The 24270-nt window shown below is 36.9% G+C and overlaps 1 protein-coding gene across 4 annotated transcripts; it reads left to right on the top strand.

Moving 5' to 3' along the window:
- The first annotated feature begins 10044 nt into the window (after window positions 1–10044).
- LOC145785535 (uncharacterized) lies at window positions 10045–23248 on the top strand. 4 transcript variants are annotated; one of them, XM_082597192.1, is made up of 13 exons: window positions 10045–10925; window positions 11271–11384; window positions 12045–12176; window positions 13460–13603; window positions 14359–14505; window positions 14881–15024; window positions 16788–16931; window positions 18218–18352; window positions 19318–19464; window positions 19892–20038; window positions 20458–20526; window positions 21515–21652; window positions 22370–23248. In XM_082597192.1, exons 1-13 carry the CDS (start codon window positions 10076–10078, stop codon window positions 22390–22392), a joined length of 2334 nt encoding a protein of 777 aa, XP_082453318.1. In that variant the 5' UTR covers window positions 10045–10075; the 3' UTR covers window positions 22393–23248. The 4 variants fall into 4 exon arrangements, with proteins under 4 accessions (XP_082453318.1, XP_082453319.1, XP_082453320.1 ...); XM_082597193.1 differs by lacking the exon at window positions 19318–19464; XM_082597194.1 differs by lacking the exons at window positions 16788–16931; window positions 18218–18352.
- The last annotated feature ends 1022 nt before the right edge of the window (window positions 23249–24270 follow it).

The raw sequence follows: 24270 nt of genomic DNA, 5'->3' as shown, positions 1-24270 counted from the left end.
AGATCGAGAGAAAGATAGCATAAATCCGAAGTCGCTGATCGCAGTTTCCGCTAACCCTCGCTGATCGCACTTTCCGCTAACCCTAACCATAGTCAAATCTATGCTCTAGCTAGAGCTCGATCGATATCACTTTTTCAGGCCGATACCGATACCAATATTTATAAAAAAATTAGGCTGATACCGATATATATCGGCCGATATATATCAGCTACAAAATTTGTTACAAAGTTATTAAGCAACAAACCAGTCCAAGAAAGTTTATGCATTAGTTGCTGTAATGGAAAAATCATTCTTAACACTAATCACAAAAAAACACCAAACAAAAAAGAAACAACCCAGGCCTCAAAATTCGTTTTTGCTGACGGCGGACAAACGTGTCCGGTCTGAATTCTTCGCCATTTAAGAGCTATGGCTACGGTTTGGAAGGCTTTTTAAAATTTCAGCGAAGGCTTCCATCAGGCCAACGAGGTGCGCTTGGAGAGTCAAAGCGCCGTGTAGCTGCAATACGCCGCAACTGATTAACTTCCACCGAACGATCGAGGTCGTGTGGCTTCTTGCGTCACAATGCTCTGGGCACGGGTCGGAAAACTTCTACAATGACGCTACTATTATCTTCTGTGCAAAGTTTCACTAGGATTTTTTCTTTGGGTTTATTTTTGCATGTCATGTGAGCGAAAGTTAATTTTCCCTGGGCCTTTTCTTTCTTACTGTAATAACAAAACTTGGCAAATTTTGCTGCATCTTGCTGTGATACCCTACTGATCTAATTTTGTAACGAATCTTACCTTATCAATATCACTCGGAGATCAAAGTCAGACATTGTGACGTAAGACTTGAAATAAGTTGCGCGTGGTTAGTGTAGAAGTACACCGGTACTCTCATCGATTCTTAACAAAAAATTCACCTTTGTTACACTGATTCAATGTCATCAATCGTTGAAGCAACGTAAAACTCGAAAGTTTTCCTGCTTGAATGGCAGCTAAGAGATACAGTATTAACATTTTCTAGATGCGCGCACTAAAATGGGCGGAAAATTCTATTCTCGCAACAATTGTTCGTGCTATGCAAGCACGTTTGAGCAACTTGTGTTTCTTCTAAAGACATGTATGGCTGGTTTTGAGTGTGCTTTTGCTGGCCGATGTTTATCGGCAAAAACTAGCCGATACAATATATCGGCCATAGGCGTAGAGTTTTAGAAATTACCGGGGGTGCAGTCAGGTTTTTTTTCGCAGAGACTTTTCGGTCATTTGTCCGAAATGATTGAAAAATTTCGGTCATTTTTTGATGAAACTATTTCCTTTTAAGTAGCTGATACAAACCAAAATTTGCACTACCTGACTAGCTACAGCATTCAGCTTCGCTGAGAAACGTTGTTTTTTCGGACATTTTGACCGAATTGACTACATTTTTTTCGGACATTTTGCTAAAAAATCGGTTAAGGACTGATAAATGACCGAAAAAAAAACCCAGGGTGCAGTTACATCAAACTATCACACGTGTCGCATAAACATCAAATGACAACCAACGAAAAAAATGAAAACAGCGAAACAAACTAACAATCATACAACAATTCAACCACAAAACGTATTTTTTCGAACTGATGTTTTAGCAATAAATTCTGCCATCAGGTTTTCTCTGTCGAGACGATCGACTTTTTCTTTGTGTACATTAAGCACACACACGTGGTTTAGCCTGTTTTGGGTCATTGTTGACCTCAAATATGTCTTGATCCGTCTGGGTGTGCTGAACGAACGTTCGGCCTCGCAAGACGTGCATGGCAAAGTCAAGTACAATCGTATGAGGATTGCCACATTCGGAAACATGATTGGTAAGGTGTCGTTTTCATGAAATAAACTACACATTTGTTGAGGAGTTGCTTCTGATACATTTTTTGATTTCAAAAAAGCTCTGAGATTCCCAACCTCTCTCAAATATTGTGACGTATCAATATCGGGAAACTTGCAGGAAATTTGTTCTTCCGTCAAACTTGGGGAGCCGACTATCATATTTTCCAGTTGTGCGACATGGGGCAGGTTTTCTTTATCGAACCTTTCGCCTAAATCGTGAATGGCAGCCATGAAAGTTTCCACATATATTTGTGGAAAGTAAACTTCATCATCAGTTTGGGACGCTGAACGGCCGCGTGGGACAGTAGGTAGTTGCAATTTCAGAGATACTGATTCTTGTTTGACTAATTCGAAGAACTGATGGGCAATTGAAATGTTGGATTTGGCTGTTAAGATGGCAATTGTGTTTTCAATCAAAGTTTTGCACTTTCCAATTGTGATACTGCGGCTTTGTACCTGGACGTGTACCGGGTGTAGTTTCAACTGCTTACAACGCAATAACAACGCTCGAGCACGTGGTTAACCACAAGACTGCTACACCAGGTTACATTTACATTAAACATGCGTCTGCATTGTTACGTCATAGCGAATCGAAGTCATTCAATAAGCGTGAGCTTCATACGGAGGGAAATGAACAAGTCAGCAATTCTTGATGCAACAGCTATTGTTGCGTTTGACTTGCGTTTAACGATATTATTGCGTGCTTCGAATGACAAAACTGTATCGTCATTAATGGACCCTAAACCTCGGGCGTTGTTGTAGCTTGCTGCGTAGGAAACGAACCAAATTAGTGTGAATTTGAAACAGCTATATTTTGAATACCGTAATAAAATGAAAATGAAAAAAAAGAATTAAAATACCGATGAGAGCAGGGGGTGCGCCGCACCCCTGCACTCTACGCCAGTGATATCGGCTGACCGATATATCGGTCGAGCTCTAGCTCTAACCCTCGCTGTTTTCGAAAACATTTTTCCGTAGTTTCCGCTAACCGTAGTTTCCGCTAACCCTTACCCTAACCTTAGAGTAATCTATGCTCTAACCCTAACCCTCGCTGATCGCAGTTTCCGCAAACATTTTTCTGTAGTTTCCGCTAACCTTTACTCTAACTCTAACCATAGAATAATCTATGCTCTAACCCTAACTCTCGCTGATCGCAGTTTCCGCAAACATTTTTCTGCAGTTTCCGCTTACCCTAACTCTAATGCTCTAACCGTCGAGTAATCTATGCTCTCTAACCTTTACCCTCGCTGATCGCAGTTTTTGCAAATATTTTTCCGCAGTTTCCGCCAACCGCAGTTTCCGCTGACCTTGAGTTGTTTGCGGAAACTCCGATCAGTGACTTCGGCTTTGTGCAATTAAACTGCGATCAGCGACTTCGGCTTTTTTAATTTTTTTCTCTTGATCTTTTCAGGGTACGAAATGTTCAGGGTACGAACTAGGTTGCACCCTGTGCATAAGACTGTGCACAAAATATAGTTACATAGTTAGCTCAGTTATTAAGCACCTGACTGAACATCACACCATGCTAGTTCAGCTCTGGAGGTGTGGGCTTAAGCAACGCACAATTCAGGACTGCTCTCCATTTAGCGGCACCTAGTGGATGGAATAACTCCCCAGAAATAACACTTCAACAATTGGAAACTTCACCCTATTAATCTTGGCAACTGGCCCTGCGTCACAACTCAGAAGCCTCAACAAGTATGCAAAACTACCAGAAATAACCTATCAAAAGCTAGATGCAACCTAGTTCGTACCATGAACAGTTTGTACCGTCAGTTCGTACCTTGAAAAGATCTAGAGAAAAAATTAAAAAAAGCCGAAGTTGCTGATCGCACTTTCCGCAATCATTTTAAAATTTCCCCCCTAAAAAGATCGAGAGAAAAAATAGCTCAAAACCGAAGTCCGCTGATCGTAGTTTCCGCAAACATTTTCCGCAGTTTCCGCTAACCCTAATTCTAACCATAGAGTAATCTATGCTCTAACCCTAACTCTCGCTGATCGCAGTTTCCACAAACATTTTTCCGCAGTTTCCGCTAACCTTTACCCTAACTATAGATTATCTATGCTCTAACCCTCGCTGATCGCAGTTTCCGCTTACCCTAACTCTAACCATCGAGTATATAATCTATATGCTCTAACCCTAACCCTTGCCGATCGCAGTTTTTGCAATCATTTTTCCGCAGTTCCCGCAAACCGCAGTTTCCGCTAACCCTAGAGTTTGTTTCAAATTGTTGGGGAAAACTCCGATCAGAGACTTCGGCTTTGTGCTATTAAACTCGTTTTTTTTTAAATTTTTTCTCTCGATCTTTTCAGGGTACGAACTGACTGTACGAATGGTTCAAGGTACGAACTAGGTTGCACCCTCAAAAGCTTTCCCAGTACGAAGGTAAAGATTCAAAACAAACCACAAACAACAAGCAACACAACAAAGTCAAGTTTTTACATCAAATCAAGAAAAAATCAAAAATACAGGATGCAACTTATTTTGTCCCCTGAACACTTCATCCCCCGATTATGGCCCTGAAAAGATAAAGAGAAAAAAAGAACAGAGCCGAAGTCACTGCTCGGAGTTTCCGTAAACATTTAAAATTTTTCCTCTTGAATTTTTATGTACCACCATCCACTATAAAACAAGTGTGATTTTTTTTGTAAGTTTGTCTAGAAATGTTAGTTGGAGTGAATAGATCATTCCAGTATGGCAGCTTGTGATCATTTGTAATGGAGGGGCTACAATCTTAATTTGATAACCTTAACCCGAAAGTGAGGATCGGTACAACATAATAACCCTAACCCCATTATCGGTTTATCAACTATTATTTCAAGATACTTAGCGTGGTTAACTGTTTCAGCAAATTCGGCGCTTCTGTATTTTTTTTATGGCAGTGGCTATTTGACCGGCTCCGGTCTTTGAATCTGAAACACTATTTGACCGGCTCCGGACTTTGAATCTGAAACACTATTTGACCGGTCATGACGTCACTACATAAGCACTTTTTTCTTTTTCTCTTTCAAAGCAAAAGACGATAAGCGCCTTAACTTTTAAATTCAACACGTTTTCTTCAACTGAGTCCATGGCGCATACGTAACGTCTCGGGCTTCCATTCTATAGGGAATGAGTTCGATACTATCCAGAAGCGTTTTTTTTTTTTTTTAACTAAATTTTGACCCAAAGTGCATTTTTGTCGTCAATTTTTAATTTGAGTAGCCTTCAGCCCATTTTTTTAAATCTTTCCAAATGTGAGTAATAAAGTTAAGTTTTTTTAATTTGTGAATAAAAGAATAACAGTTAACCTCTCAAGTACATGTAGCTCCACACAGAGTGAAATTTACATGCCTTTTGACTCCTTTTTATTTCTTTAAAAGTAATATCTAAAAAGACATTATTGACCCAAAAAGAATGTCTAAAAAGACATTATGAAAAGCAACTACGAACAAAGGTCAGTGTTTCGATCTCCCGACCTCTTCAGCGTAGCCGTAGCGTAGTAAAGTACTAAAGTGAAAGTGGAAAGTTGTCTTGAAGGGTTGGTTGAGATGATGATTTGAAACTTGACTGATTGTTGTGCGACAATGAGACTGGATTTAATTTTTAACTTCGGACTTCAGCGAAACGTAATCTTACAGCCTATTATTTAGAAGGCGTGATTTTTTCAGAGAATTTGTGCTAAGAAATGAAAGGAATTTGTTAAAAAAAGACTAGAAAAAACTTTTTTAATTCGTTTTGAAACTTTTTTATTCACTTGTTGATTCATTCAGATTCATATCAGTTTGTATCCTTTTGTAGATAAAAAAAAAAAAAAACAGAACGCTTCCGGATAGTATCGAACTCATTCCCTCTAGAATGGAAGCCCGAGGCGTTACGTATGCGCCACGGACTCAGTTGAAAAAAACGTGTTGAATTTAAAACTTAAAGCGCTTATCGTCTTTTGCTTTGAAAGAGAAAAAGAAAAAAGTGCTTATGTAGTGACGTCATGACCGGTCAAATAGTGTTTCAGATTCAAAGACCGGAGCCGGTCAAATAGCCACTGCCTTTTTTTATCGATCTGTTCAAGGGAAAAATGTTGAGATGTTTTCGGCAACTCCAATCAGCGACTTCGGCTCTATTGCATTTTTTTTTCTTAATCTTTTTAGGGGACAAAATAGGTTGCACCCCCAAGATACTGTAGTGATGTCATGGGCAAGAAAAATCTGTCAGCTGCCTACACCGTACTGCAAATGTTTGTCCTCACACTGAAAAAAATATGAAAATGTTAACTACACCGCAAAAAATTTGAAAGCAGTACAGTGTAATTGCACAAGTGCATGACAAAAATGATAGAATTCATACATATACAATAAGCAAAGGCAAATTTTGGACAACATTTAGACTACCGGTACAGATATATGAATGACTTACAGCACTTATTATCCACCCTTGGTAGGCTAACTCATCTGAGTTGCTTTTTCATTTACCGTAATTCTGGGCCCTATCATAGTATGTACTTTATGTAGACTTGCTAAAATGTTTCTGTGTATCTCATTTTAGTTTGATATATGCACAATTGCAGATGACATCCTTCCTACCTTTGAACACCTTACCTATACAGTACCGTATCACATTTCACACTAAAATCGATCTCACCCAATGCATCATTAGGCTACAAAAATCACTCTTGTATATTCTTGCTATAATTGTCTGCTTTAAAAACTTTAGTCCATTTGATTGCATGCAAAAAATAATCTGCATAGCGCTCAAGTCCGCTTTCCCGCAATGCAGGATAAAGATATGAAAAACAAACAAAAACAAACAAAGCTTTTAAATGAAATACCGTCCAATAGTTGCAGAAGCCCGAAACTGAAATATTTCACACACACAAACAATAGCGCTGCCAGATCAAAAAATGGTGTTGCCAGATAAACATGTATTGGTGTTTCTCCATATTTGTAATATTTAAATGAATATATTTAAATGAAAATGAATATTAAAATGAGATCAATAGTGAGGGACCTCCTGTTTTAACATGTTGGAGCTAGCCAAAAGTTTCTTCAACTATAGACAAAGCGACCGCTCAATAACTCATCAAAATCATTATGTTTTTAGATAAGTTTTAGTTCAATGTCTAAAAATATACATATTATTTGAATTTAAGCTTATTTCAATGTTTTCCGAAAAAAATATTTTTTTTTCATTTTGCATAGACAAACTTATTGCAGCAAAAGCTGAATCTTCAGCCACAGTAATCATTTTACTTTGACAATGATTGCTAATTGCCGTTATTAGACCAATCACCCAGCAACCACTACATTTAGGTTTTTCTTAGCAAACCTGAGATTGGAGTGTTTTTACTAGGAAGTTTTTACTTGTCAGAAATGCCATGGGTAGGCTACTTGGAGTGAAATTGTGGCAGAGGTAAACATTTTTGGTTAAACATGCATTTATGGTCATGTAGTGTTTCAATGGATAATTTTTTTTTTATTGCTTTGTGATGATTTTTCTCCAGTTATTTAGTTGGGTGGTTCACGTAAGCCTACTTGCCACTTATATCGGCAAGGAAGCTTGAAATAGAATACAAAAAAGCCAAATTTATTTTTTAATAATAAAATTGTTTTGCCTACTGTTAAGCTACAATTTGTTTTCGTTTGTCCAGTTTTTTTGTGACAGCATGTCGGTCTAAAATTGAAAAAAGTTAAATCGTTTCTATTTTTTTAGCTTGTTCAAAAAATATCTTCAGTGTGTTGTGTGATAGGAAGTCAAAATAGCAGTTAATATGTTAAATAAATGAATAAGCAGAAATGTGCTCAACTGCTCATTGCATACCATGGCAATTACGATTGTCTGTGTTCAACCCTCTTCTTGCAGTAACAAAAGATAAAAAGGTCCAGAGAAGATGGACTGACAATGATGGGAATTGAAAGAAAATGTTAGTCAACGGAAATTGGAAACCAAACCATGATTTTAGAATATTTTCAAAGGATTTTCCAGACAAGAATCCTTAAAAAAGTTTTTTTTTTCCTTCTATTGATATGGATTATCATAAAATGCCTACAAAACAAGATTATCGCCTCAAAAAAGAGTTGTTTCAGTGTCAAAAAGATTATATATAACTTAAGGATAACGATAAAGCAAGAGCTTATGTAATGCTCTCGGCTACGACACCCGATGAAGAAGAAGAATAAACAGTTTTTGGCATCAGTAGGCCTAAGTTACGGTAGCCTACCACTTTTGTTTAAAGTCGAATGAATCAACAAGTTTTTTTAAGAGAAAAATAAAACAATAGGCTAGTTTGTTATGAAAGACCAGTTGTCGTAAATAGATAAGCTTAATATATATCGTCACAAAACAAGAAAGTTCGTCGGGGACATATTGCATTCCATATCATGATCACCGCAATGACCATTGCAGTGTTGCCTTTCTCAACCAGAGTTTTCTCTAGACATTACAAGAAAGCTATTCAATCCACTCGAACAAGAACGTGAGCATGAAAACCGACACTGATAAACGTAGATACAGTACAATAAAAGGTCAAATTCGTGAGTAGATTGAAACCTATTCATCGCTTTGTCAACAAAGTTTCTGCAATGAGGTTGGTGATGTATCATCACAATAGAGCTCCATATAGCCTGCCCTACGATTCGATAACTTTATGTTTGTCAGATCGATAACGATCAAAACTTGCAAAAATATTCAGGTCGTGGTGGAGGGTATTTCCGTTCTGTATTTTATTTGTTGTTTTAGTTTTTATGGCAATATTAGTGTATTGATACAGAACAAGATGTGAAATATTGTACCAAAACGTAACTTAGGCTGCACATAAAATAACTCATTATCCTACAAGGCTCAGAAAAGATGGAAATCACAAAATAAGAATAAATTAAAAAAAAAACAAAAAAAAAAAAAAACAAGAAACTATGTGTTCATCTTTATCCATGAGCTACAATGCATGGGTATAGACCTAGCAATAGCCTTCTGATGGAAGCTCCCTGAACAGGCTTTCGGGTACCAGCAAACTAAAACAAATTGTCTCATGTGAGAGAAAACAATTGTAACATTTTTGTATTTGTGGACAATTGAACAATATCGAACAAAAAGGATTTTAGACAGCACTGAAGTACAGCGTTTAATTATACCATAACGATCTGTATTCAAAGGTCGCCGTGGTTGACACCCAAAATTTTCTTCGCAAATAACTTTGCAGAAACGGTTAATGTCGGAAGGGAAGTTCTCGTCGTCGTAAAGGTACTTTCCAATGACAAGACTGATGCAACGCAAAATCTTTTTGATATTTTCAATACGTATAGGCTACTCTTCAATCTGTGTTTTTAAAAAAGATATCAAACCACAGACAAACCCAAGTTATTCCAAAAACATCTAACGGCAATACGAAGGAGTTGCTCCTGAAAAGTGCTTATACTTATGAGTTAATACGCTTAGTCCAGTTGGAGGTATCAGGTACCATTACGCCTTGGGCAACCAAACACCTCCATTGTATCAAGCGCTAAAATTGTTTTCATTACCACACCTCACCGGTGTCGAGCACGAAAACGTCATGCAAATCAAACAACGAATAACAAACCAAAAATAAGAAAGCTGTGAAATCGGACAAAAAATACGTAAAAATTGGTCTGCTGCTGCTGCATAAAAGAGAGATAATTGCGATCTCACATTGATTTGTGCTTCTAATTGAAATACTAGCCTAATATTGCAGTTGAATTCATGTTTTGCATTGTGGTTAGTAAAATGCAAATGTGTGCGTTCCAATATCCTTCATATCTAGAGCAACCTTTTTGTGTAAAAATTTTGGAAAGTACATTTAGCCTACTACGGTATCAAGGTATTGAAGGAACGTGGTTTCACATCTTCATATTGTTTTAAAGTGGAAAAAATCAAGTGAAATGCTTTTGAAACGTATTGCAACAATATTTCTACAACTTATAATAACTTTAATTGCATAGCATTTTAATACAACTTTTGTTATTTCGAAGATAAGATACATTATATTTTCATCTACGTATTTTGAATTCTGTATCCTTGCCGTGGTAGAACGGTGATTTGTCAAAGCTAATCTTTTTTGCAAATCGTAATGAATAAATAGCTTTTTTCTTGTTTTTTCAAAGGTAGCCTATGTCGATAGCTGGCGTTTTTTGTAGCTTGCACTCGCTTGCTATAAAACCAGTGAAAAAAAGAAACAGCACATTTCTTCTGTCACAAGTTAAAGCAAGGTATCGCTTTCAACTTTCATAACTTTGGGAAAATGAGGACTTTACAGATTTCTTTGTGTGTTGTAGTTGCAGTATGCGCGATATCTATTGTTTCATCACAAGATTCTTCCGAAACGTCGAATACCAATGAAAACTCGACCTCGTCAAATATAAGCGGTCGAATTTTTGGTTTTGGGGGAGGAGGTGCTTCAGGAGGCAACAACATTGGTCAATATCTTCTGTTGAGTCAACTTGCTGGGGGATCAGGCGGAAATTTAACATGCGCTCTTCTTCTTAGTCAATTTGCAAATGCTGGGAATGGAGGCGGACAGAATAACTTCTACCAATACCTTCCGTTTCTTGGAGGCTTAGGTGGTCGGTCCTTACAAGGTGCCGGTGCTCCACCAGCAAGTGGGGGAGATAGTACATATAATGGAAATAATCCAAACAGTGAAAACAGTTCTCCTCCTAATCCGACTAATCCGCCCAATAGTGGAGGCTCAACTGGGTCAGAAGGAGGAAATACGTCACCACGTTTCTTCGGTACTGGGAGCAACCCTTTGTCAAATCCTTTGCTAGGAAATTATTTGCTTTCTGGAGGTTCTGGAGGAAACACTGGCAATCCTTTCGCCGGTCTTTTAGCTGGTGCTGCTGGAAATCCTTTTGCTGGTCTTTTAACTGGTGGTTCTGGAAATCCCTTTGCTGGTCTTTTAACTGGTGGTGCTGGAAACCCTTACCTTGGCGGCCTTGGCGGATTAGGATATCCATATGGTGGCTCTGGTGGCCAAGATAGCATTCAATTTTTCTTACTCCTGCAAAGTTTATGCAATGAAGACGATCTAAGCTCCTATCCATTTCTGTTGTCATTTCTTGCCCAAGGAGGTGGAACAGGCTATCCACCTTGTAAGTACCTTAATTGATTTTATCTCAATGAAAAGATTTGTTTAAGTAGTGGTTATCATAACATTTTGTTTACTCTTTTCTGACTTCTAAATTCACAGTACGGTAATTCAAATACTATTTCAACAAAATCTGTTGGGAAAAAAGTTAGCTACAGTAGGCTATATTGACCGAAAATTATTTATTTCTGAATTAAATGTTTAACTAAACGAAATCAATGAATATCCTTATTTTCTTCTCATGCGGAGTAGATAAAGTTATTCATGAAAACTACTACAATATAAGTTGAAGAATGCGTCAATAAGTTACCCCTGTAATTTAATCGTTGTAATATTTTTTATTCGGCAGCTCCCGGTCAAAATTCGTGTTACCCATCTTGCCAAGGCAGGGGCGTTTGCATCAACGGGCGTTGTGAATGCCGACTCCCATATAGAGTAGTTGGATCACAATGCGTTGACCCAGGTAAAAACTTGCCATGCATGCTTGAATACTTTGAAGTGGTAATCTCAATGGCTCAGCCCGTTCACCACGACCACACACCAACTTTTAGTAGATTTATATATGAGCTTATATAACTTCTTTGGTTAAAAACCAGTCGAATTGCTTCATAAATTTATTGTCGAGTAAATATTTAAATACGAAGGCTAGAATGTCAGTTTTCAATAGACAGTGCTCTTTTAGTAATAGTTGACTTGCATATTCAGTTTTATTGTTGATTGGCAGGTCCTTCTCAACCGAACTGATAATTTACAAACATAATAATTAAATCGGAAAAGATTTAGAGACGAATGAATTTATGGGACAGTTCGTATCAACAACAAATTTAAATTTATAACTGTCCATACACCATTCCATCATGTTTTATTATGTTAAATAAGAGTTTAACGGAAATGGTTCAATTAGCTTGCAAGGGCAGTTTACTTGAAAAGCATCTGCAAACTGGACAAGCTTTAATTGCGTTCTTGTTTGCAGGTTGTAACGAAGAATCAATGGCCCCGAAAATCGGTCTTAAAATGTCACTAGACTTTGAGTTATATAAAAAAAAACTAAACTATTCTTTAAAAAATTAAGATTTGTTTATATCTTCAATGCCAAACTATAAACGAATTAATTTCTTTTCAGCGCCACCCCAGCAAACACCGTTTAGATCTTGCAATTATCCTGTTGATTGCCCGGCCTATTCATCTTGCATCAATAGAGGATGTGTGTGCAGTTATGGATATTCGTACTATGGAGGAGCTTGCTCTCCAACTGGTAGGTCTTTTTAGTCGTGCCGGTTTAAAGTGCAACATCTGAACATCATGTTCAAAAACTTCAGGATTAACTTCAAAAAGCGCTTTTTTTTATATAAGAGATAGATCTTTTAGTGACTGATTGTTGTTGGATCACACTGACCATATTGCGACCACAACAAACTCTCATTGTTCAATGCCGTAACAAAATTTATATCACAGAATAAAGCTCTCGTGGTGACTTGACAGTAGTTAGGACAACAAACTTGTCTTGTAGATTACGCTTGAACGCTTTCCTTTCTGCCTTGAATGGCCATCTCACAACAGAAGAAAGCGTGTAGGTACAAAAAAGTTATAAAATATCAATTTTATGTAAAATAACAAAAAGTGGAGACGTTGATAGCGTGTAGCCTAGTCATGTAGAGTATAAAGGCTACAGCGATAACAACGATATTGGTTCATGGCAGGAATTACCATACACCTGGTCTCAGTGACGTAGCTAAAAAGAATTTTAAGGGGTGGGAGGGGGGACAAAAGTAATCGCTGGAGAGGCAGATCTTTTAATGTTTGAAATAAAGAATTTGTTTAAAAATATAGCTACTTAATGCAATAAACATTTATGAAACGTTATTCAACATATAGTACAATGTCATTAAAACGTTATAAGAGTATTAAAAATATTTTTGGAGAGAAAACAAAATTTGAAGCAGGGGGATTGCTACCCCCAAACCCTCCTCCCATGGCTGCGACCCTGCTTGAGCTGAAAGGAATAACTGCAAGTTCGCGAATAATGCCAACAAACAAACTTTCATTAAGATTGCGCTGATAGTCGCCTAGGGCTAGAAACCACATTGTTAAAGGTTAACGTACGTTATCTACAAGCCAAACTACAAGCAACCAAGTATAATTGTGCTCGTTGCATATGACTGGTAACGCAAATGCATATGCACTCACCAGAAACACATGATGCACCGCCTATAATTGCAAGCAATAAAATATTGTTGTTCCCTTTTCATCGTTTTCCCAGGCTCAAGCTTCAAATCAATTATGTTATGTAGCTTTTCATTGCAGACTTTCTGTATCAGCGATGACCCTAAACAGTTATTTAAAGTTGATATTTCTTGAGCAGTTGTATTTGCAGTTGTTACAGGTATACACTTTTAATTCTTAAAGATAATTGCACGTTGTTTCATATCTTCTCTCAAGATTACCGTATGTCACTTCTGAAAATATTCTTGTGATGAAACGTCGTAGTTGCTTTTGATAGTCAGTGGTGTAAGTCAACTTGTTTTTTGTTTTATGCAGGTGGTCCAGGCCAATCACCTAATCAATGCAGCTCCACTGTAGATTGCTTTTCGTATTCAAGTTATGCCACTTGCAGAGGCGGACAGTGTGTCTGTAGTGATGGGTATCAGCAAGAACCGCAAGGACAAGGATGTGTCTACAATGGTATGTGACAAAGGAAATGGGTAATTTCTAAAATACCATAACTTGCAATAAATATGATATATCACAGTAAGCAAAGAGGAAGGAAAAATATAAATATGTTAGATGTTGCATGACTGCCTAAAGATATCCAGGTAGCCATCTTCAGGTGGTCATGGATGTCGTTATGAAACGAATAAGTTATGGTGAAAGTGAAGAAAAAAGAAGATAAAGATGGATAGAAGAACGGATGACATTCCGAAATGCAGAAAAACTAACCAATAGGAGCAAGAACTAGTTTTCAATGTCATCATCTCCAAATTGTACTCCTGTTGGTTAAAATAATTATAATTTCTGCCTCGCATTTTCTCTGACTCGATAGCTTACCATGAATATCTTCTCAAGTCAGCAAAGCAGATCTGTTTGCAATAATTCAACGTCTGTAGACGTGAATTGTGTTGTTTACACAGCAAAACTAAAAAAAATTGGAAACTTTTTCATGATCAAAAATTTGAAATAACTTTGATACAGTTTGAACAGCTAAAAAAACTAATATGTATAAAACCAACACAGTCATTTCAAGTCAAATTTCTATGCACGAAATTTCAGAATGATTTATTTTGTTTTTTCAATTTTTGTTTCGGTTTCAATGGGAATTTTTTTGTTTGAAAGTCTTTCACAAAGCCTACACTGATTTTGAAGAAGTCTTTGATCACTTCCTCTTACCCTTCTGGGTTTCTTACAGTTAGATTTAAGAAATATCAATTATTACTTTTCAGGTGGGTCAGGCCAGCCACAGGGAACTTGCTATACGAATGCGCAATGCTACCAGCAATATTCTCAGTACTCATCTTGCATTGGAGGACAATGTGTTTGTAATTCGGGGTACACACAAGGATCTGGCTCACAACGCTGTGTCTATAATGGTATGTATTGTATAGGTTAGGATTAGGATTGTAAATGTTTAGCCTACAACACGTAATGCAAAAATATGGGTGTTAAAAAATCACAATATGCTACTAAAAATTTTGTTTGAGACAAACTTTGATGTTTTTATAACTTTATTTTTATAAGCCGTAAATCAGCATTGGATCGTTGAACAAACGTACAAACTGTATATACTTACTGACTGACTTACTCACTGGGAAATGAATTTTTAGCCGACCAATATAAGGCTGAAAGCAAAACACAAGTGTAGATTGGGAATATGATACAAAACGTTGATGATTGCATCGCGAAGGACCGCAAGTAGGCTATAGGAATGCAGACAAACTTTTTTCAACATTATTTTCTTTATTCAGGTGGATCAGGCCAGCCACAGGCAACTTGTTATACGACTGGAAACTGCTATGACTATTCTCCTTACTCATCTTGCGTTGGAGGACGATGTGTTTGTAATTCGGGGTACACACAAGGATCAGGCTTACAACGCTGTGTCTACAATGGTAATAATAATAATAAAGATATAGTTTATTTATTGTTGCTTAACAGCTGCTAAGGTATTTTAGCGACAAAGATTGTATTGAATTTTATAGCAGATTTGCAATGTTATCAAATTTATTACCCGACTTATCCCTATAGTCCTCACTGCGTAATGCAAGAGAGAACACAATCGGCACCGATTTAAGGACTGTGGTAGCCTTTGACTCGACCTGGAATCGATCCCAGACATACCAGCATTAGAGTTGAAGGCGATAGCTGCCTTGCCACTGAGATCTATGTCTATGATACGATAAATCTATGACAGGGGTCACCAAACTTTTTTGAATGCGGGCCACTTTGGCATTAAGGATTGTGTGGCGGGCAGCACTAATAAAATTTTAGGTAGATTGACTCTTATGCTAGAAACGTACACATTTTGTACCCAGTATCCAGCGTTACATGTTGTTAATATTTATCTTAGAATACCGCACCAACAAAATTAGTCGAATAACGCTACTGCCAGGCCAAGCTCCTCAACACTTTTGACTTCTTTAACAATGTCTAATAAACGAGGCCACTTGTTTTGGCAAGCGGTTTCATCAGAATGTTCATCGCCAAGCAAGAGTGGTTGTCACTTCGCTTCACAAAAGATATCTTGCAATTAACAACTAAAGTAATCATTCGTCCAACTTTCACTGAAACTTCTGCCTTCTTCAGTTAATTTAGGCTACGCTTCCTAACCGTTAGACAGCAAATTTTACTGCGGGTCTGCGCAACAGTAGCCTAACTATTCAACTTAAGTACTCAACAACATCCGCTCCACTTGTGCCCGAGATTTTCAAAAAAATCAAAACGATTATAACGCAACAAGGAGTTTTCGTCCATATTTTTCAACTGCCCGGAAACATAATAATTACACTTTGTACGCAATTTAATCAACCACTGGGACAGTGTGGCTGGACATCGCATTGGAATAACTTTATTAAGTGACCCCCACCTAGAACTACAATCTGATATTTGGGTGGTCGGTGTAATTGTATGCAAAGCGAAAATATGCTTTCCGGAAAGTATTTTTTTGCCTTCATGCTCTTTACATCCTCAAGAAAAGTATTTTTGGTTATACTTGTACGCTAATACCTTCCGCGGCCGCACATAACAGTGTTGATAACTGCCTTGCCACTGGTGTCTATGATATGTAGGCAATAAGGTTGAGACTGTAAGTGATCAGCCGACAACCCTTAAAGCAAACATGAGGCTGTTTAAAAAAATGTTTGTTTGTTGCATCCAAGCTTACACCTGGTGGTTGAAGATTTGGATTAAGTGGACGGGAAGGCAAGGAAGCCAATCTTCGTGTCCACCTTCAGGCATGCATTTAAGTGTCCTGCCAAAGACACAGCCGCATGCTCTTGAGCGGTGTCGAACCGACGCTTTTTCGATTGCCGTTCCAGGGCTCTCACCACTCGGCTATGCAGCCAATTAAAAAAAATTACAATGGGCTACTAAACAGTGCGTTTGATTGGCAAACCTTGACTTGACATCCATTCTCTGTTTTTTTAATGCAGCGCATGCAGTAAACCAGCATTTCACCGCTAATTAAACGTACAAACTGTAACCTACTTACTGATTGAATTACTCACTGGAAAATAATTTTTTAGTCGACCAACACAAGGTTGAAAGCAAAACAAATGTAGATTGGGAATGTAATAGACAACGTTGATGAGCGCAACTCGAACGACCGCAAGTATAGGAATGGAAGCAAACGTTTTTATCATTATTTTTTATTCAGGTGGGTCAGGGCAGCCACAGGAAACTTGCTATACGAATGCACAGTGCTCCCAATATTCTCAGTACTCATCTTGCATTGGAGGACGATGTGTTTGCAATTCGGGGTACACACAAGGGACAGGCTTTGAACGCTGTGTCTATAATGGTATGAAGCCTACTGCGTATGTTAGGCACTATGACTGCTTAGTTTAAGTAGCCTCCATAACTTAAACCTAGGCTACTTCCGAATGACAAAAATAAAGCTGGTGTTAAACTGACAATGCTATCGTAGGTAAAATATTTTGTAAAATACTTTAGCTCAATTCGCGGTGGGTAATTATTGTATTAATCCAGGCATGGAGGAACCATTTTAAAAGTAGGTGGGCCCAGAGACGCAGCAGTCAAAGTCAATTCAACTTCTGTGGGGCGAAGCCCCCCAGACCCCCATAACATTGTTGCATTCATAATACTTTAAATCGTTTATACATTGTGTTTTCATGATTGCCTTTCGCGCCAACAAGCGAAAGTTATTTTTGCATTTTTGGGCCTGATTTGGACAAAAAAATTACAAAATTGTTAAATTGCTGTATAGCGCTATGCAAAATATGGCGATGTCACGATGTGCACACAAATAAAAAGGCAATAACACACACACAGTTATAATACTACCTGCGAGTAATAATCTACGGTATTATACCCTGATACATTACGTGTGTATGTAATGATATCATTGTTTAAGATAGAGAATAATTATATTGATTGCACACTCAACCACACCCACACGTGCTGCCCATCAATAGTGGGCTCAACCGAAAAGTTTAAAGATTGGATTTCATCATTGAACTATAGCTTAATCAAACTAGTGTGTATCAAATGAGTGAAACCTTTTTTTGGAACTCCCTCTCTGATTTGCCGTTTACGCTACCTTTTCAAAGAAATTTGGCTTTCAAAACTGAGTGGGCCAGGCCCACCCAGAAAATAAGGTAGGTGGGCCCAGGCCCACGTGGTTCGGCCATGCCTGTTAATGTCCCGTTTGTTTTTGTTTCGAGCAAGTAACAAAAGTATATTTAAAAAAAATAGAAGCAAGATCTCTTCAAAAAATTGAAATACTTTTGTTTTATCTAGTCTTAGTAAGAAATCAGACAATTTAAATTATTGCGCAAGTATTGAACGCAGCTCTGTTGTGCTTCCACGCTATACCAGAGATAGCCTACACCACTACACTTGCGTTAAAAATGAAATAGCATGCATTCTTAAGATTTAAAAGTCTAATAGCAAATACGTAGTTAAATCAATTAGAGGTGATAATTCAACCTGTTAAAATTACTTAAAAATCGACTTCTTTGACAGAAAAGCAGAAATGTTGCATTGTAAAACATTACGAACATTTAGTCTGCTATACTTAGTACATGGTTAGAATTCTTAATGTTTTTTATTATTCTGGTTGGTCAGGCCCGCCGCAGGGAACTTGTTATTCGAATGCAAACTGCTATGAGTATTCTCCTTACTCATCTTGCGTTGGAGGACGATGTGTTTGTAATTCGGGGTACACACAAAGTTCGGGCTTACAACGCTGTGTCTACAATGGTATGTATAGAGTCGAGACTGTGCTTTTAACCTAGAAACAATAAAATTAAATATATACATATATTTCTTAATTGATTGGCAAAACATGATGTCCGTTTCATTTTTCTTTCAAGTTGATAAAAAAAACTAGAATGTTTTTTATTTCAAAACGAAAACAAAAATGGTTTGATTTCAAATTATCTCACTATTAGAAACAAGTATTTAGGTTGGTAGCCTACTTACGTAGGTAATGACTAATTAGTATGACTCCTGTAATTATCACATAGGTTGCATATACAAGTAAACGGATACTTAATGCTGAACACTACCGAGACGAACTGTCAAACGGCAAATAGAAGTATAGCCTATAAGAATAACTTTAGAATACGGTGAGCTGCATGTTATGAATCCATACTCATTCATCAAAAATCCTCAAATAAGGGTTTAATAAACAAAACACACGATATAGCTGAACATAAACATAGCGATTAACATCAACATAATAAGGTAGTAAGTAAAGAGATTGTACACTACAGCTTACAAACTAAAGATTACATGATGCAACTGAAATGGCTTTACTACTGAACAATCTGCTGTATGAAGCTACGCTGCTAGAACACAAGTAAAATGTCGCGGCATGTATTTGATTGTTTAAACGAGCAACTACCTACGTCATAGTACCGCAAGGAGAAACAATAGAAATGATTAGGCATGAGGCAAAATAAGAATGGTCAGTTGTAATCTACAACACTGCAGTGTATGCAATAAACTAGCAGTAAACTTTTGAACAAACGTAAAACATTATCCTACTTCTGACCGACTTACTCACTGGTGAATGACTTTTTAGCCGACTAATATAAGGCTGAAAAAAAAACACAACTACAAATTTAAACGTTTGATACCAAACGACGATGATCGAAACGCGAAAGGCCGCATGTGCGAATGCAAACAAAACAAATATTTTTAACAATCTTTATTTCATTAAGGTGGGTCAGGCCAGCCACAGGGAACTTGCTATACGAATGCGCAGTGTTACCAGCAGTATTCTCAGTACTCATCTTGCATTGGAGGACAATGTGTTTGTAATTCGGGGTACACACCAGGTTCAGGCTCACAACGCTGTGTCTATAATGGTATGTATGTTAAGCTCTATGAGTGAATCATAAAGTTTCTTTTCATTTTTTTAACAAAAGTAAAATTTCCTCAAAAAATGAAGTAGGTTACTTTTATTTTGAATAATCTCGTTAAGAAATTTATGTTATTTCATTTTTTCTCAAGTGTAGGGCAGCTCTGTTTTACTTCCATGCTCTATCAGAGATACCCGACACTAGCGTTGATGTTTAGGCTTATTAAGGTTTATTAAGTCTACTATTTTTAATGCAATGAACTGTTTTATTATTGATTGTTAAATGAATTACCTGTGTTAATCCAACCTGTTAGTGTACTTTAAAATCGACTTCTTTGACAGAAAATAATTAATATTGCGTTAGAAAACGTTAGTGTTATTTAGTCTGCTACTAGCACACACAGGATCGGAATTACTAAGGCTTTTTTATTCAGGTGGGTCAGGCCAGCCACAGGGAACTTGTTATACGAATGCGCAATGCTACCAGCAGTATTCTCAGTACTCATCTTGCATTGGAGGACAATGTGTTTGTAATTCGGGGTACATACAAGGGACAGGCCTACAACGCTGTGTCTACAATGGTAGGCTATGCGCTACGTATATTTTCTCGCACGTAGAGTTAGGCCTACGTTTGTTAGTTGAAGATTTTGATTTGATGGAGGGAAAAAAAAGAAGCCAATTTTCTTGTCCATATTCAGACATGTTATTAAAAGTCCTACCAAAACCGCATGTCAATTACTGTGCTAATATAGTAATTTCCCAGAAAGTAAAATCCGTCTGTACACTTTAAATTAATGTAAAAATGACGAATTTACTGTCTGGGTTTAACGTAGTGTCCAATAAATAAAGCTTGTAGCTGTCGTAAAACAAAGCACTAGATAAGGCGACAATATTTTAATTGTTTAGGCTGCCTGTACTTCCTTCCTTTGCAAATGAGTATGTTATAACATGTTTGTAATTTTATTTTTCTTATCGGACATAATTCAAGATTTTTTTCCAGCTATTCCAAACCCACAACCTTGCCCGTTCTTACATATCCGTTTAGGAGGAATTTGCGTCCCTGCTGGAGGTAGGCCTATATACATTTAAGTTTTGATAAATTACAGCAGATTAATATACTACACTGAATATAAATACTACACTGAATATAAAGTAACTTGTAGGCTAATTAACATTTCAATTGCAATGCAAAGTATTAGTGCAAAAATGTCACAAAATAGAATACAAAAAAAGAGTAAAACTAAGTTAGGCAAAAACTTCATGAAGTTATTATCATCAAATTACGTTTTGTCTCCCTCGCCTTGTAGACTTAAAGAGATTTTCAAAAATGTTTGATCCACATTCAATTAGTGTATTTATATTACTTGAATAAGGACATAAGATCTGATTTTTGGTGAAGGATGTTCGAAATGATTAAGTATTTTTGTAACATCAATTTTATTTATGTGATAATAGTGATATTGCGGATATACTCTCATGCTATAAATTAATTGAAGTTATAGTTGTTTAAGTTTGATTTACTGTACATTAATAAATTTAGTAGTTATAATAAAATAACTAAAAATTACAACTTCCAAAATGGTGCATCATTATTCAATGTGATATTATCATCATGACTTCTCACGTCGTATTAAGGTGGGACTGAACACGGTCGACAGCATTTTAAACATCTTTGGTCTGATCCGATCTGGATTCAAACTGAAATTTATCAGAAAAAAAAAGGAAATAAATCAAGCATTTCACCATTATATCGCTTTGAAAAAGATGTTCTGAAACCGCTGCTGCGAGAGTATGATTGAAGTCTAATTAAATGCATCAACTGCAGCAAAATATTGTTATCATTATTATCATCAATAAGATGTTTAAGGTGTTACGACGGTGCCACATTTTAAACTAATTGTCCTGCTTTGGTATCATGCACGCCATAACGTCCCCGTTTTGTCGCTTCTACCTTTTTCTAGACCTCTGCTATGTTTATCATATATTGTTTTTTTGTTGTGATGATCAGAAACAAAAACAAACTGAAGTGAATAATACATATTATTATTTTTGAACAGGGAATCAACCTATCCTACCTCCTTCTTCATCATCCTGCCCATCTCCATGTCAGCCACTTGCATCCTGCATCAACGGCCAATGCGTTTGTAACGCAGATGCGATACCGCTCGGGCCTAACGTTTGCGTACCAGCAGCAAGTAAGCAACATTAGCGAATGTAAACAATAACGAATGTTTCTCTGCAGCCGATTGACTGGTAAACAGACTGGTAAAGCGGCGGTCGAATACCCTTGTGGCAAGAATACGGTGCCATACTGACGAGCCCAGCCTCATGGGCGAAACACGGTGTCTATCGCTGTCAATTCTTGCTACAATCGGCTGCCGAGAAACATATAGTTGATTGGATGGTCTAAATGGCTAGCGTGGAAGCTATACCGTTATGGTTAGCGAATCGCAACTGCTCGCTGTACTAGTGAGTGATCAGCCTCGTGCTGATGGCCGGGAAGAACGTCCCTTTCTTTACAATAACGAATGTTTAATGGAGGCCGTAATAAACTTATTATGCTACTGTACTTAATAAAACGTTTGAGTAACCTGGCTTTAGCAAATTATAACGCAGCCTATGATTTAATATAGGCTACTTTGCCAATCAAATTGCCCGAACAACATTGAATTAACTTATTGAAACCATGACCATTTGCTGTTGCGCAATTCCATCTACAAGACCAAATCAAGTTTAACTAGATCAAATTAGCAGTCAAGCAGTATTGTCTAACTAATAGGGTCCCAGATTGTTTATGTATCAGTTAATATGACATAATTGTCATCTGCAGTGGACCATTGCAAGTAAGTTTGAGCCTAGATTAAACCTAAAGACTATAGTTTTGCTATTGCTAACAACGTAATATTTTACAGATGTTTTAGGAAAGAAGAAATAATCCTTCATCGTAAAATGATATTCCAACGTCTAAACGAACGCCAGGAGTTTCATGCGTGCCTATGTTTTGTGTTGCTTTCGTATGCTTTAATTTCCACTTCGATCAAAAAAGCATCACGTTTTCAATTAAAATTTATTATTGCATGAAATGTTGATCATCATTTTAAGCAATTGTAAAAGTTACATAACGTTTCCATCGATTCAACGTTATAAACTTTCAGTTACATAATTTTTACATACGCTCAAAAACAGTTGCAATTCCAGCTGACTTGCATAAGCTTTATTGAAATTCAAATCGTTTCAACACTCAGTTTAATTTACAGAAACTTTTATGCAATAACAATTGTATTTCACTACATACGATTGTATTAGAAAATCCTTTTGTTGGCTTACATTAATAGAAACACTGCTATACCAAGTCAACCACACTAACGAAGTTAAACTTTTATTGATGTTCCACTGTTTTACGGTCATATGTTAAATGGGTTTGCGTCTTTAAGCAAATCAGCCAACATCGTATGTGAACAAAATTAAAATTTAATACTAATCAAAGTTCATGTTAAATTTTGTCTTAATAAAAATGGATTCTTCATAAAGGATTTTCTCTTTCTGTTGTGAGGGCTGTGTATCAATCACACCAATTTTCATGTTTTGGTATTGTCTTCGTTGTATTTAATTATGTGAGTTGCAGTAACTTATATGGTAAAATGCGTTTTTTTTTTGTTTTTTTATAAAGAAAAGTGGCTCAGCAAAACCCACTTCGGGCTACCGTATGTTGTATCTGTTGTATATTGTTTTTGTCGTTGTATGCAGAAAATTTGTTTGTAGCGTTTCGTATTGTAAACTGTCATGCAACACTTTCCATTACAACTTTTGCCTTATTTCGGTTTGCTAAGATGAAGGAACAATGCAAAAGTCTAGCCACAACAAAAAGCAGTGACTTTCTAAAAGTATTGTAAATAAAACAACAAACATGAGTAATAGAAATTAGAATGAGTAATAATAGTAATAAAAAATATGCAATAAATTATGCACAATGACAACACTTGTAAGAAATCCAAATCTTCAAACTAAATCACACAAATAGGAAAACGCCAACGATAAAGAAGAATAGAAACGTTACACGCAAGTACAGTCAATTTGTATTGCAAGATGAAAACAGACTCACTATCAGTTAATATTAACATCGACAAGCTGGGACGATAAAATTTTAGACCTTTCCGCCCCTGATAGCGCATACGACAACCATACAGTTTTCTAACCAACCACTAACACTGTGATAGCAGTAAGTTAAAACAATTTGCTGATAATTTAATTAAACTGTAACTAACGGCTGGAGAATTTGAAAGGAGTAACAACAAAATTTAAAATCAAGTGAGACCACTATTAACCTCTATGCATCTAGTGAACCTGATTAGATTGAAGAAATATATCTCTTTATCTAAAAATCAACGATTTTAATTCTACTTTCTGTGCGATTGGTCAAATGCGGTTAGCGACAAAGATTAATTAGATAACAGCATTTTTGTATCATTGAACGTGGAGCATGTAGAGATTTAAACATATTTGCTGCTTCTTCAAGTTTTTCTTTTGCGATGTTTTTTTCACCCAGCATAATGTGACATCGGCCAATTTGTGTCCTACAGATGGCGCCGTTGAGTTGTTGATCAAGTAAGTTTGGATGTGTTAAGTATTTTAGTTGTTCTGTAAAACCGTGCAGCGCTTCATGATATTTCAATTGCTTTAACTTGCACTTTCCAAAAATACGACATAATTTGCTCATATGATCCTGTTTGACCACTTCAACCAGATCAAGATGATGAATCTCATTTTTCATTGGTTTGATTGCGGCTAATGCCAGCTCATATTGTTTCTTGGA

This window comes from Aplidium turbinatum, chromosome 16 (assembly GCF_918807975.1).
Source record: "Aplidium turbinatum chromosome 16, kaAplTurb1.1, whole genome shotgun sequence".
In the NCBI taxonomy this organism is placed as follows: Eukaryota; Metazoa; Chordata; class Ascidiacea; order Aplousobranchia; family Polyclinidae; genus Aplidium; species Aplidium turbinatum.
This window is presented reverse-complemented; position numbering and strand designations above follow the sequence as displayed.

Excerpts from the sequence above, each read along its gene's own strand:
- LOC145785535 (XM_082597192.1), top strand. The coding sequence starts at position 10,076 with ATGAGGACTTTACAGATTTCTTTGTGTGTTGTAGTTGCAGTATGCGCG. Across the intron at positions 12,177-13,459 it reads AGGAGCTTGCTCTCCAACTG|GTGGTCCAGGCCAATCACCT; the intron begins GTAGGTCTTTTT and ends TGTTTTATGCAG. Across the intron at positions 15,025-16,787 it reads ACAACGCTGTGTCTACAATG|GTGGGTCAGGGCAGCCACAG; the intron begins GTAATAATAATA and ends TTTTTTATTCAG.